The 15,235-nt window shown below is 47.5% G+C and overlaps 1 protein-coding gene across 1 annotated transcript in view; it reads left to right on the top strand.

Moving 5' to 3' along the window:
- The window catches only part of SMPD3 (sphingomyelin phosphodiesterase 3), a 429,346-nt gene that overhangs the window by 394,522 nt on the left and 19,589 nt on the right, over positions 1 to 15,235 (top strand). The window contains exon 4 of the mRNA XM_075325680.1: positions 7,089 to 7,164. Within this exon, the coding sequence (XP_075181795.1) occupies positions 7,089 to 7,164 (76 nt within the window). The remainder of the gene's footprint in view (positions 1 to 7,088; positions 7,165 to 15,235) is intronic.

Below are 15,235 nucleotides of genomic sequence, written 5' to 3'. Positions count from 1 at the left end.
AATGTGGAGGTCCCCCCAGGCTCTTTTTTTATAATTATTTTATAAATATTAATAATTACACAAAAAAAGTAGGGTCCCCCCCAAATTGGATCACCAGCCAAGGTAAAGCGGACAGCTGTGGTCTGGTATTCTCAGGGTGGGAAGGTCCATAGTTAGTGGGCCTTCACAGCCTAAAAATAGCAGGCCGCAGGCACCCCAGACATGGCGCATCCACTAGATGCGCCAATCCTAGCGCTTCACCCCAGCTCATCCCGTGCCCTGGTGCAGTGGCAAGCAGGGTAATAAATCGGGTTGATACTAGCTGTAAAGTCACCTGAGATCAAGCCCAGCAGTTTCTGATGTCATGGCGTCTATTAGATACCCAACATCATAAACTGTCAGTACTAACAAAAAAAAAAAATCGACAAAAGAAATTTATTTGAAAAACAGTCCCCAAAACATTTCCTCTTTCACCAATTTATTGTAAGAAAAAAAATAAAGGGGTCCCACGACGACTCTGGACCGTCTAGAATATGAGGGGGAGACACTCAGGGAATGTATCCCCCATTTTCTAGGAGTGCGGACCCTTCATGTGAGGAGTGTGGGTGCAATGAATCTGCACTCACTCTCCCCGGGTCCACAGCAGCAGAGTCCATGTCGTAATGGTTGCTACCAAAGCTGCAATGCCCTGCTCATGAGGTAAGGGCATGCCTAATCAGGAGAACTACTGTAGAGGAAGCTCTGCTCACTGGTATATAGGTGCTCAGAGGTAATAATAGATAAAATTAGTGAGTAACCTCGGCACTCTAAATCTCCCAGACTAAGTCAGGTCACAACGGATAGTAATGCAAAATCACTCTTTATTGGTCCGTATTAAGAAAAAAAAATTTTCATAAGCATATATGTTTTTGTCCAAAACAAGTTACAAATGACGTTTCGGCCTGAGCCTTCGTCAGATTGGACTTATCTGCATGTAATCCTGAAAAATGACAATAATCAGTATCACATAAGAGTGAGAGAACAATAACATAAACTCGAACAATGTAGAGGTACAATTGGGATGCAGCAAAAAAATTGCAACACAGCAAGAAATGAAACACATGATACAAATGTCATAATACAGTACAAGGACAATATAGTAATGACAAATATGGGGTCAGAGTAGGCTTAGACAGCTCTGGTATGAAAGAGATGTCAATCATAAAGTAACATGTGCAGTAGGTGTAGAGCTACACTATGCATGGCAGAGCTAATGGGTAGACCGACCATAGAAAAAAAACGGAGAAAAAGTGGAGAAAAAGTGGAGAAAAAGTGGAGAAAAAGTGGAGAAGAAGTGGAGAAGAAGTGGAGAAGAAGTGGAGAAAAAGTGGAGAAAAAGTGGAGAAAAAGTGGAGAAAAAGTGGAGAAGAAGTGGAGAAGAAGTGGAGAAGAAGTGGAGAAGAAGTGGAGAAGAAGTGGAGAAGAAGTGGAGAAGAAGTGGAGAAGTGTTTGTTCATGCCAGATGGGAGATAAATAATTTTTTACCGGCGCTGTCATTTACTGTAACGTGATCAGCGGTGTATACCTGTGATCACGTGAGCGGGAACCGGAAAAACCATCCTGAATCATGATCTCCAGGGTCTCAGCTAGCCCTGAAACCCCGGAGATTTTCTGACGCCGGGGGGCGTTATTCACTTATTTCTGCCTGCTGTTTATAAACGGCAGATCAGAATAAGGCTACATTAACACGACCGATCCATTTTTGCGGTCTGCAAAAAACAGTCCTTTTTTTTCACGGGTGCATCCGTGTGGCATCCGTTTCCGTTCCGTAGATGGTCCGTATGTCATCTGTTTGTCATCCGTGTGCCTTCCGTTTTTTTTGTGTACTGCAAAAAAACTGAAGGAGGGTAAATGCATAAATTTACCCAGGATCCATAGCTTCATCCTACATGAGGCGGTCACATGTTCACTCCAGTGCCATTTTCTACTGCTTTTCACAGCGTAGAGCGCTCTGGTGATTTTCTTGTGCTTGTGCACTTCATATCAGTCTTTTCTGTCATTATAATGGCAGAAAGACACATAATGTCCCACTCTCCTGCATTTTGTAATTTTGCACCCTTTGGTGCCTTTCATGTGGCACTAAGGGGTGCTTAGCTTTGTATTTAGCCAAAAAAATGAAAAAAAAAAATGACGTAGGGTTCCCCCTAGTTTTGTAGCCAGCTAGGGTAAAGCAGACGGCTGCAGCCTGCAGACCACAGCTGGCAACCTCACCTTGGCTGGTAATCCAAAACTGAGGGCACCCCACGCTGTTATTTTAAATTAAATAAATAATAAAAAAAAAAAAACACGTAGGGGTCCCCCCAAAATTGGATCACCAGCCAAGGTAAAGCAGACAGCTGGGGTCTGATATTCTCAGACTAGGGAGGTCCATGGTTATTGGACTCTCCCCAGCCTAAAAATAGCAGGCCGCAGCCGCCCCAGAAGTGGCGCATCCATTAGATGCGCCAATCCTGGTGCTTCGCCCCAGCTCATCCCGCGCCCTGGTGCGGTGGCAAACGGGGTAATATATGGGGTTAATACCAGATGTGTAATGTCACCCGGCATCAAGCCCTGGGGTTGGTGAGGTCAGGCATCTATCAGATACCCGACATAACCAACCCAGTCAGTAATAAAAAAAAATAGACGACAAACACATTTTTATTTGAAAAAACACTCCCCAAAACATTCCCTCTTTAACCAATTTATTAGAAAGAAAAACAAATCCAGGTCTGGTGTAATCCAAGGGGTTGCCATGACGATCCACACTGTCCCAGTCAATGAAGAGCAGAATGTTCCCCATTGGCTGGGAGAGCAATGCAGTGACCTGAGCTAACATCAATGGGTCAGCCCAGGTCACTGCAGGGGATGACAAGTGCTGCTGTCAGCGAGGTACATTACCTGCGCTGATCTCCAGCACACTGACAGCACCTGTCACTGAGTTCAATGACCTTCACAGCCAAGTATCGCGACAGGCCCGTGACGTCACCGCTAGTCAGTCTCGGGTCGGAAGCGAGAGGTGATGTGACAAGCGGCGGCCATGGAGGACAGTGACAGCGCTGAGGTCGGGATGGCGGGACTTCATCACCGCAGGTAAGCCGAGCGGGACCATGTGTGCAGAGTGTGTGTGTGTATGTATGTGTACATGCCGCGGCCAGGAGGGGGCGGAGTGAGCTGAGCGGGGAATTGTGGGCTTCCTGCACGTAACTAGGATAAACATCGGGTTACTAACCAAAGCGCTTTGCTTGGATACCCGATGTTTATCTTGGTTACCAGCTTGTGGCAGGCTGCCAGCGATGGCTCCTGCACACTGTAGCTGTAAAAAGCCCTGCTTTTTGCTGCTAGAACCGTTCTCGAACGTATCTAGAACTATCGAGCTTTTGCAAAAAGCTCGAGTTCTAGTTCGATCTAGAACAGCCCCCAAAATCACTCGAGCTTAGAACTGGAGAACCGAGAACCGCGAACCGCGCTCAACTCTATTCATGACCTCCATGTGCTGCAATACAGATTTTGTCAGCTGAGGTATGTAAGGACATAGTCAACACTAAAAGCAATGTCATATGTCCTACAAATGATTTCTTTCAATTTTTTTTTTACAGAATCCATTGTAAAAAACCTTTGTATGTCTCTTTATAATATTGAATCCAAGTGGAGGTACAGTAGAGGTCCCATTCATAAGAGAATGAAGCCTGTGGGTCAAAGCAAGGTTATTAGGGATGTTGTGCCTGATAAAGGCTGAAATTGGCTTTAATTAAGAGGCAGTGTATCCCTAAAACCAACTTGTTACCAACTTGCACTATTATTCAGATTTTTGTCTGAAAAATAACTTTCAATCCAAATTTTACTCTTCTTACCACACTGTTTCATGTGTTGCCAACCTCTATAAATGGCCTAAAGCTGGGTTCACACATAGCGACAATGACAGCGACGTCGCTGTTACGTCATTATTTTCTGTGACATAGCAGCGACGTCCCGTCGCTGTCGCTGTGTGTGACATCCAGCAACGACCCGGCCCCTGCTGTCAGGTTGCCGCTCATTGCTGAATGTCCTGCTTCATTTTTTGCTCATTGCAATCCCGCTGTGAAGCACACATCGCTGTGTATGACAGCGAGAGAGCGACGAACTGAAGCGAGCAGGATGCAGGGAGCCAGCTTCTGGCAGCCTGCGGTAAGCTGTAACCACGGTAAATATTGGGTAACCAAAGGAAGCCCTTTCCTTGGTTACCCGATATTTACTTTAGTTACAGCGTCCGCTGCTCTCACGCTGCCTTTGCTGCCGGCTCCCTTCTCCCTGCACACAGCCAGAGTACACATCGGGAAATAAGCAAAGGTTTGCTTATTAACCCAATGTGTACACTGGCTATGAGTGCAGGGAGCCAGCGCTAAGCAATGTGCACTTGTATCCAAGGTAAATATCGGGTAACCAGAGAAGCACTTTGGTTGGTTACCTGATATTTACTTTAGTTACCAAGCGCAGCATCGCTTCCACAGCGCCGCGTGTCATTATGATCACTGCTGCGTCTGCTGTGTTTGACAGCTAAGCAGCGTTCATAACAGCCACTTACAAGGTCGCTGTTGCGTCACAGAAAATGGTGACGTAACAGCGATGTTGTTGTCGCTGTCGCTATATGTGAACCCAGCTTAAGACTGATAAGACCCTTCATTTTCCAGACTTTGGTACTCTCTGCCACAAAAGTTCAGAAATCTTACAGAGTGCTCCCTAACACAAATCCCTGACACAATGTAAAGCTTTGTCACTTGCCTTTACTAACTAACGGATTACACAAATCCAGCTTCAAATCATATGCGTTCATACATTTTTTCCCGTCTTTGACAGTAACTCTTTCTTAGAAAATTGTGAAACTCGCTTGCAAATCAGATGACTTGTTACTTACTTTAATGATGTCATTTGTGAAAAAGGTTTAAAAAGTAAAATACTCATTGTCCACCTATGGATCTAACCTTAGAAGATCCAGCGAGGTGAGCTGTTCTGTGTTGTATAGTAGCAGGGTGCAACTGAAAAAGATGATGCCTATAAAAAAATCTTGATATGTAGTATGTTCTGCAAATGTGTAAGTAAGAAATGTTAGAATAACCCTTGAACGCAGCTACAAGTGCTTTTCAATAATTTAGAATGTCAATTCAATACAAAAAGGGAAACACATTATATAGAGTCATTACAGGCAGAGTAATGTATTTCAAGTGTTTATTTCTGATAATGATGATTATGGCTTACAGCCAATGAAAACCCAAAAGTTATTATCTCAGAAAATTAGAATAATTACCACAAAACACCTGCAAAGGCTTCCTAAGCGTTTAAAAAGGTCCCTTAGTCCTGTTCAGTAAGCTACACAATCATGGGAAAGACTGCTTACTTGACAACACCAGAAACATCTTTCCTGGGCCAAGGAGAAAAAGAAATGGACTGTTGCTCAGTGGTCCAAGGTGTTGTTTTCAGATGAAAGTAAATGTTACATTTCATTTGGAAATAAAGGTCCCAGAGTTTGGTGGAAGAGTGGAGAGGCCACAATCCAAGCTGCCCTGGTGCCTTTGGCTAGGAGGCAGACGGCGGTCTCCGTCTGCAGGAGCCGGGAAGACGGCTTGGTGGAACCGAGGTGGACCGGGACAGGGTAGTGGCCCGCTGGTACCGACCCGGGGAATTGACCCGGAAACCGGAGCACACAGGGGGGTACTCAGACCCTGAAGCTAGGTCCATAAGCGATTGGAACTGGTTAATTAACTGATTAAGGCTAGGACTAAAGGTCCTGTCCCACCGAAAGTCCTGATTGAAGGCAACAGCCCACCAAGGGGGATAACAGGCCACCGCGAGGGCTTAGAGATCCCACGGGCCAGCGTCTGCGGGCAAGGGCTCCTTAGGCCACATCTAGCTGGGAGCGGACTCCTGAAGTTGCAAGCACAGGCAGTCCACCATTACACAAAAGTGCAGGAGAAAGAGAGAGACCACCAGCCGAGTGGGGGACCAGAACGCAGCTGGCTGCGGGCACCGACCACCATCACCTTGGTTTACCAGAGACTCGTGTGTTTCCTTCACTAGTGAGTACACCAGTACCCTGCGGTCGCCCATCTCCCTGCACCAGCGTATCCCAACGGGTCCTGGGGCCACCATCCCTGCCCATGGAGGGGTTAACAACTTGCTGCACAACATCTCCCCCGGGTGCCCAGTAACTGCAGCGGTGGTGTCCAAACTCACTACATAGCGAGGGTGGCGTCGCGAACCTAGTACGGCCCAGCCCGTACATATACGTCCTACATCCACCACCCCCAAACCCTATTCATTCGGAGTGTCTGCAGGATCCCCCGGGTCCGGAGACCCTCAAGCCACCCACCGGAAGGCCCGGACCCAAGCGGCGGCAGGCTGCCGGCACGGAGGCTGCACAAGAGCACTTCATGTTTCCCTCTGCCGACAAGCTTTTCTGAGATGGAAATTTCATTTTCCAGCAGGACTTGGCACCTGTCCACACTTCCAAAAGTACCGATACCTGGTTTAATAACCACAGTATCACTGCACTTGACTGGCCAGCAAACTCAACGGACCTAAACCCCATAGATAATTTATGGGGTATTGTCAAGAGGAAGGAGAGACACCAGACCCAACAATGCAGACAAGCTGAAGGTTGCTATCAAAGCAACCTGGACTTCCATAACACCTCAGCAGTGCCACAGGCTGATCACCTCCATGCCACGCCGCATTGATGTGGTAATTCATGCAAAAGGAGCCCCGACCAAGTATTGAGTGCATTTACTGTACAGATTTTTCAGTAGGCACCAACATTTCTGAGTTTAAAATCATTTTTTTCGTTGGTCTTATACAATATTCTAATTTTATGAGACAATGACTTTGGGTTTTCATTGGCTGTAAGCCATAATCATCAACATTAACAGAAATAAACACTTGAAATAGATCACTCTGTGATGACTCTATATAATATATGTTTTTCCCTTTTTGCATTGAATTACTGAAATAAATGAACTTTTTGATGATATTGTAATCTATTGAGATGTACCTGTATGTCCAGGAAGGGTCTAAAATGAAATTGAAATTAGAGTACTTTAACCCTATGTACTGTTCTGTAGGTGCAGGTGGGGACCACTCCTCAGGACCAAAGAATTGTGGGCTACGTCTCCTGCACCCACCTGCATGCCCTGGCAGGTAAGTGGCTTGTCTGTGCATTCTGATGATACATCACACCTTTTATATCAGGAGTACATGTTCTTATTACCTTGAGGATAGATATATAGATAAAGGCTTCAGTGCTTTCCAAAAACAACAAATAATTGTCAAGCAAAATGTTCTTACATAGTGATTTTTTTGTCATATGTTTCTTGTGATTTTTTTCTAATGGGAAAGAATTGAAGTTGCAGCATGCTAGTTATCCCCTTGCCTTTATTTTCTTACTTGTGCCTTCACCTTCACCAGCACATGTGAGGCCTTCAATATGAAAATTGAACATGATGCCGCTGGCACTAATCAGGATGTGGGCAGGATGGAAATAACATTTGGAATCACAGTATTTACAGATATGTAAATAGAATAATTCTCTGCTGATCATAGAGAAGATAGAACAGTCTGGTTTACATCTTGCCTGTTTTCTACAGTTTATGACTATTTTAAAGGCTCTACTCTTCAATCAGTTTTTGCAGCCCGTTATTTGGTGGTGGTAGTGTTTCCTATGGCCGTCACACACAGCTCTATGTCTAGTAGCTGTGCCAGCGAGGAGGTCACGTGAGCCGGGGTGCAGTGTTTGGATGTTACAGACATATTTACATTACTCACCCGGTTCTCAGACATTGTTTGCATTCACATTTTGAAATATAACCAGTGATGAGATGAGTGATGTTCATGAAGCAAAATCACTGACGTTAACCAAAACCCGATGCTCGGAGCCGTGTGTGGTCCAGATGAAGTATAGTCTATTAGCAGGTAGCATGGCTGTTATGTTAGACAATAACATCACCAGTAAAATAGCAGAGTGGCTTTCCCATGTCAGTACTGATTAGACTACGTAGATTTTCCATTTTTCATTAGTGCACATTCACTACAGTGTATGTGTGTATGTATGTGTATATTCGCTAAAGGAATCCGCATCGTCAGATTTACAATCACGAAAATTTGCATAGCCACGTGCAACTCAGCGAATGTCATAGGATATCTTTTCAGGGGAAATTTTAACTCCGCGCTTTACAGTTATTTGCGAAAAAAACACGGTTGCTTACTGTTTGGTTGTGTGAGGTAATATATTGGCTGTTTTGACAGTTAGCCTGGATATTTATAAGGTGGCCTATAGCAACCAATCAATGCTCTGCTTCTATTTTACTACAGGTCATTATTAGTGACTTGCCCACCCCAGGGCTATGGGACACCCGGTGCCGGGCCGGACTAGTCCGGGGGTCGTCAGTGGTGGCGGGGCCCGACTCTGTGGCCCTGGTGGGTGTCAATTAATATGGCTGGTGACTTGGGGTGAATAAAGTTTGTGTTCGTGACGCCACCTGTGGTATGCGGCTATAAAGCTGCCGCTGCTGTATGAGGCCTCCGGGGTGATGGAATGGCAGCTGGTATGGTACTGCTCCCCACAGGTGGAGCGGTGCCCCGGGGCACAGTTGGTGCTCATGAGAGTCTATGGTGTAATGGAAGGCTATGCAGATTAAATAACAGAGACAACACCAGAGGGTGCAATTCCAAGATCTTTACTCACACTTCCTGGTGGGTGCACACTGGTGCCTTCGGACGGCTAGAACCCACTGTCAGGGACCTCCACCATTTCTGGGTGATTTCCGGAATGAAAGCCGGTACCCTTCTCTCTAAAGTGTCTCTGTCTTCAGCTGTCTCCTTAAGCCTAGCTCTTTTAGGATGAACCTGCTCGGCCTCCACTACAGCCTCCAGGCTGGGAGCTCACCTGTCGGTTACTTGCCCCCTTTCTAGAGGTTCTGCTGTGGGCTGTGGCCCGGGGAGTTTGCAACTTTCCCTGGGCCTCGGTTTTTACTGTTGGAGATGATTTTTCACTCCTTCTGTTTCTAGGGACCGTCCCCTGTTGCAGCTTGATCCTTCCACCGATGTTCTTGTGGAACAGGCCACCACAGCTCACAAGCTATCCATGGCCCTGGAATCCCTTCGTTCCCTGCTTGGTGTCACCTGGACCCTCTGAGTCCCAGGGTCTTCACCAGGAAGCGTCACTTTCTTTTCTTAGCTCCTGTCTAACTAGAGCTTTTCTTCTGCTTCTCCTTCTCGTCTGCCTCCTGCAGGCCTCCTCCTCCTTCCTCCCTCTCTCTCTATCTCTGACTAAACTTGACCTTCCTTTCCCTGTCAGCTCTCTGGTGGCTCCTCCCACCTCCCCAGTTGCTAAGCTGTACCCTATAGGAGCAGGGATGGGTCTTACGGCCCCTCCCAGCATGCAGCATGGGAGGGTTGCTGCCACTATCCCTGGTCCCAGTGTGTACCTAACAATGGGTGTTGTGTAGATTTGCCAGGGGACCGGCATTCACTCCTTTCCTCACCCAGAATGGGACATCACACCGCTGGATGGGTTGCAATGTCCTGTGGCGACGGAAGCCTCAGGGGCGCCACATTAGGAGCTCTGATTGTTTGCTATAGGCAATGAAAAATACCCTTAGTATAAGAAGCTTATGTGTGAGGTAATATGATTTTGGTGGTGAGAGGATCAGTGGGAGAGTGAGAGAGTGAGAGTGGGAGAGAGACAGAAAGAGACTGGGAGAGTGGAAGAGAGAGAGCAGAGAGAGAGAGAGAGACAGAGGGAGAGTGGGAGAGAGGAAGAGTGAGAGTGGGAGAGTGGGAAAGTGGGAGAGAGGAAGAGAGAGAGAGAGGGAGAGAGGGAGAGTGGGAGAGAGGGAGAGTGGGAGAGAGGGAGAGTGAGAGAGAGGGAGAGTGAGAGAGAGGGAGAGTGGGAGAGAGGGAGAGTGGGAGAGAGGAAGAGTGGGAGAGAGGGAGAGTGGGAGAGAGAGAGTGGGAGAGAGGAAGAGTTGGAGAGAGAGAAAGAGACAGCGAGGCAGAGAGGGAGAGTAGGAGAGATGCTCCAACTAAGAGCTACTGCCAGCTCGAAACGCGTCAGCGATGCTTTTAATGTGAATAAAAGCTACGAAAAATATCCCTATAGTGTGAACAGTCCTCTTAATCTCATATTCTTGTTGGATGCCGGACACTTGGGAGTTAAGTATAATAGTCTGTGTTACCTGAAAGTTGGCCCAGAAATCTTTGTCCGAGCACAACACCTTATCCTGCAGGACGCTGAATGAACTTTGGATCTGATGAGCTGATCAACTATTGTTTATAGAGTTGGAGACAGACAGAAAGATTTAGTTACTATCCAGGGTAAAGCTGGGTATTACAACTAGTACACTATAAATACAACACAGAGAGTTCCTTCCTTTATTTGTAAATTACTCATATTTTTTAGAAGGCCAATGGAAGCAGAAAAGCAATTTTATATACCCTATTGGAAAAGGTTTAAACTTTTCCAGATCAATCAGAGTCCCCCAGCAATCTCATATATCACGTACGCTGGTGTGACGCCCTGGACTAGTCAGGTCGTCCCAGGTAGTCCCATACACACACACCCCCTCCCTAAAAAGGTGACAGCAGCCAAACTTCAAAACCCTTGTCACCACCCTCCAGGTTTGATGTCCCCACCAGGGGGGTGGAGCCAGGTGGTTGGCTCCGCCCACCGAGGAGTACATAGGCCTGGAGGAGGGAAAACAGAGCAATTCCCTGTGGGGAGCAGAGAGAGTAGGTCAAGAGAGTAGCTTTGACAGTGGAGGAGAGAAGTCGAGTTCAAGGGCAGACCTGTGACCAGGCCTGCCAATAGTCTGCTCAGGTGGCTGGGTTGGAGCCCAGTCACCTCTGGCAAGGAGGCAGACAGTGGTGGCCACCTGCAGGAGCTGGGATTATAGCCGGTGGAACCGTAGGGACCGGGGTTGGGCGGTGGCCCGCCGGTACTGAACCAGGGAACCAAGGAACCCATTGGAAACCGGAGCACCAGGAGGGGTACTCAGACCCAGTATGAAGCCCAGAAACCACTAGGCTAAGTCGAATCAACTGATTGAGGACTGGACTTTAGGACCTTTCCCACACAAGACCCGACTGAAGACAACAGCCCTATCTTTTAGGGTAAAGCCACCGCCAAGGCATAGAGACCCAAGGGGCCAGTGTCTGCGGGCAAACAGGGCTCTCCCGACACCCAGCAAGCCGGGGAGCAGACTACCGTTGCTTAGGCATAGGAGTCAGAACATTTACATTAAGGAGGTGCAGGAGAAAGGCGGAAACCACCAACCTGTTAAGGGAGAAGCTGCAGCCAGCTGCGGGCCCCGTTCATCATCCTGTTTGGTTTACCAGAGACTCCAGTGTGTTGTGTCATAGTGAGTACACCAGTGCCTTCAGGCCACGCACCGCACCGATACCCCAGCACGCACCCGCTTCCCCTACTCAGCGCCTCCCTCGGGCCCCCAGGACGATCACTCCCCTACCCACGGAGGGGTCAACACCAAGCTGCGCAACACCGTCCCCGGGAGGCCTAGTCAACGGCAGCGGTGGTGTCTATCCATTCATCACAACCCGTGGGTGGCGTCACGAACTTAAAAATACCCTACAAACCACCGTGGCCCCGGCCGTGGAAATCCCTGCTGGAGTCCCCGCGTGTAGCGCCAACCCCCCCCTTATGGAGTGACCCCCGGGTCCGTGAAGAGCTCGAGCCACCCACCGTACGAGCACGGATCCGAGCGGCTCGGCAGCCGGCCGAGCCCGTGGGGCGGTACACTGGGGTTCAGATGCCAAGAGTAAATCTAAAAAGAAAATGGCTACATGCTGCTGGGCTCCTTCACATATTACATAGAGCTAATAATCTGGGTTCTGAGCAATGGGACCACCTGTCATCAGCTTATAGTTGATGAAACCTTTGGTGTGGTTTCTTCTCTCAAGTGTTCTTTTAAAATTCTGTTTATTATATGATTCCTAAAAGGGATTGTCAACTTTTTTTTGAGTCTCCTTTCCTATAGGGGACAGTATATAAAGAAAATATAGCCAGGAAACTGCAGTCTTCAACGAGACTGAAAAACACAGTTGGCAACACTCGTAATAGTTGCTATATCCTTTCTTCACTTTTTGAAACCTTAGGCAGGAGTAACAGAAATGTCAGAACAAGCGGAATTTAAGAATAAAAGAATAACTTATCATTCATTCAATAATGCCTGTAAGAAAAAAAGATCTACAGACACAGATGACAAGAGAGATGATTGTAAATTCAACAGGTGGAGCGGCATCTAACATTAGCATTGCTGAGCGCACTATTGTTGTATAGCAGTAGACTGTACTGCACGGTGTCTTGTCTTCATATGTTTTCCCTCTGTCTGTGCTTGAGGGAAACATGAATATGAAGATTATGAAAAAGGAACCTAAGAAGAAAATATTCAAGTATGAATGTTTACATCATGGTATTTTGTGCAGAAACAGACACTAGAGATGAGCGGATCACTTCACACAACTCTGGTCCACAATCCGGGTCAGTGCCCTCAAGATTTGACCTTTAAAGGCTACTTTACACACTGCGATATCGGTCCCGATATCGCTAGTGTGCGTACCCGCCCCATCTGTTGCGCGACACGGGCATATCGCTGCCCGTGCCGCACAACATCGCCCAGAGCCGTCACACATACTTACCTGTCCGGCGACGTCGCTGTGACCGGCGAACCGCCTCCTTTCTAAGGGGGCGGTCCGTGCGGCGTCACAGCGACGTCACTGAACCGCCGCCCAATCGCAGCGGAGGGGCGGAGATGAGCGGGACGTAACATCCCGCCCACCTCCTTCCTTCCGCATAGCGGCCGGGAGGCAGGTAGGGAGACGTTCCTCGCTCCTGCGGCGTCACACACAGCGATGTGTGATGCCGCAGGAACGAGGAACAACCTCGTTACTGCTGAAGTAACGATAATTGGGAATGGACCCCCGTGTCGCCGATTAGCGATTTTTCACTGTTTTGCAACGATGCAAAATCGCTTATCGATGTCACACGCAACGGCATCGCTAATGCAGCCGGATGTGCGTCACGAATTCCGTGACCCCAACGACTCCGCATTAGCGATGTCGTAGCGTGTAAAGCCCGCTTAACTGTGTGAATATTCTTAAGGCTCTGTTACACGCAACGACATCGCTAACGATATGTCGTCGGGGTCACGGAATTTGTGACGCACATCCGGCGTCGTTAGCGACGTCGTTGCGTGTAACAGCTAGGAGCGAGTGTTAATGATCAAAAATACTCACTAAATCGTTGATCGTTGACACGTCGTTCATTTTTAAAATCGAATTGGTTGTTGTGGACGTAGGTTGTTCGTCGTTCCTGAGGCAGCACACATCGCTACGTGTGACACCCCGGGAACGACGAACAACAGCTTACCTGCGTCCTCCGGCAACGAGGTGGGTGTGTCGATAATGCGGCTAGTCTCCACCCCTCTGCTTCTATTGGTCGGCTGCTGTATGACGTCGCTGTGATGGCGCACGAACCCCCCCTTAACAAAGAGGTTGTTCGCCGCACACAGCGACGTCGCTAGGGAAGCTAAGTACAGTGCCTCCAAGTAGTCTTCAACCCCCTGCAGATTTAGCAGGTTTAATAAGATGCAAATAAGTTAGAGCCTGCAAACTTCAAACAAGAGCAGGATTTATTAACAGATGCATAAATCTTACAAACCAACAAGTTATGTTGCTCAGTTAAATTTTAATAAATTTTCAACATAAAAGTGTGGGTCAATTATTATTCAACCCCTAGGTTTAATATTTTGTGGAATAACCCTTGTTTGCAATTACAGCTAATAATCGTCTTTTATAAGACCTGATCAGGCCGGCACAGGTCTCTGGAGTTATCTTGGCCCACTCCTCCATGCAGATCTTCTCCAAGTTATCTAGGTTCTTTGGGTGTCTCATGTGGACTTTAATCTTGAGCTCTTTCCACAAGTTTTCAATTGGGTTAAGGTCAGGAGACTGACTAGGCCACTGCAACACCTTGATTTTTTTCCCTCTTGAACCAGGCCTTGGTTTTCTTGGCTGTGTGCTTTGGGTCGTTGTCTTGTTGAAAGATGAAATGACGACCCATCTTAAGATCCTTGATAGAGGAGCGGAGGTTCTTGGCCAAAATTTCCAGGTAGGCCATGCTATCCATCTTCCCATAGATGCGGACCAGATGGCCAGGCCCCTTGGCTGAGAAACAGCCCCACGGCATGATGCTGCCACCACCATGCTTGACTGTAGGGATGGTATTCTTGGGGTCGTATGCAGTGCCATCCAGTCTCCAAACGTCACGTGTGTGGTTGGCACCAAAGATCTCGATCTTGGTCTCATCAGACCAGAGAACCTTGAACCAGTCTGTCTCAGAGTCCTCCAAGTGATCATGAGCAAACTGTAGATGAGCCTTGACATGACGCTTTGAAAGTAAAGGTACCTTACGGGCTCGTCTGGAACGGAGACCATTGCGGTGGAGTACGTTACTTATGGTATTGACTGAAACCAATGTCCCCACTGCCATGAGATCTTCCCGGAGCTCCTTCCTTGTTGTCCTTGGGTTAGCCTTGACTCTTCGGACAAGCCTGGCCTCGGCACGGGTGGAAACTTTCAAAGGCTGTCCAGGCCGTGGAAGGCTAACAGTAGTTCCATAAGCCTTCCACTTCCGGATGATGCTCCCAACAGTGGAGACAGGTAGGCCTAACTACTTGGAAAGGGTTTTGTACCCCTTGCCAGCCTTGTGACCCTCCACGATCTTGTCTCTGATGGCCTTGGAATGCTCCTTTGTCTTTCCCATGTTGACCAAGTATGAGTGCTGTTCACAAGTTTGGGGAGGGTCTTAATTAGTCAGAAAAGGCTGGAAAAAGAGATAATTAATCCAAACATGTGAAGCTCATTGTTCTTTGTGCCCGAAATACTTCCTAATACTTTAGGGGAACCAAACAGAAATCTTGTGGTTTGAGGGGTTGAATAATAAATGACCCTCTGAATAAACTTTTCACAATTTAAAAAAAAAAATAAAAAAAGAAATAACATTCTTTTTTGCTGCAGTGCATTTCACACTTCCAGGCTGATCTACAGTCCAAATGTCACAATGCCAAGTTAATTCCGAATGTGTAAACCTGCTAAATCTGCAGGGGGTTGAATACTACTTGTAGGCACTGTATGTGTGATGGGTGTTAGCATTATTGTGCGCCACGGGCAACGATTTGCCCGTGATGCACAAACG

The sequence above is a fragment of the Anomaloglossus baeobatrachus genome, chromosome 10 (assembly GCF_048569485.1).
Source record: "Anomaloglossus baeobatrachus isolate aAnoBae1 chromosome 10, aAnoBae1.hap1, whole genome shotgun sequence".
NCBI lineage: Eukaryota > Metazoa > Chordata > Amphibia > Anura > Aromobatidae > Anomaloglossus > Anomaloglossus baeobatrachus.
The sequence above is the reverse complement of the archived record's forward strand: the minus strand, read 5'-3'. Positions and strand labels throughout refer to the sequence as shown.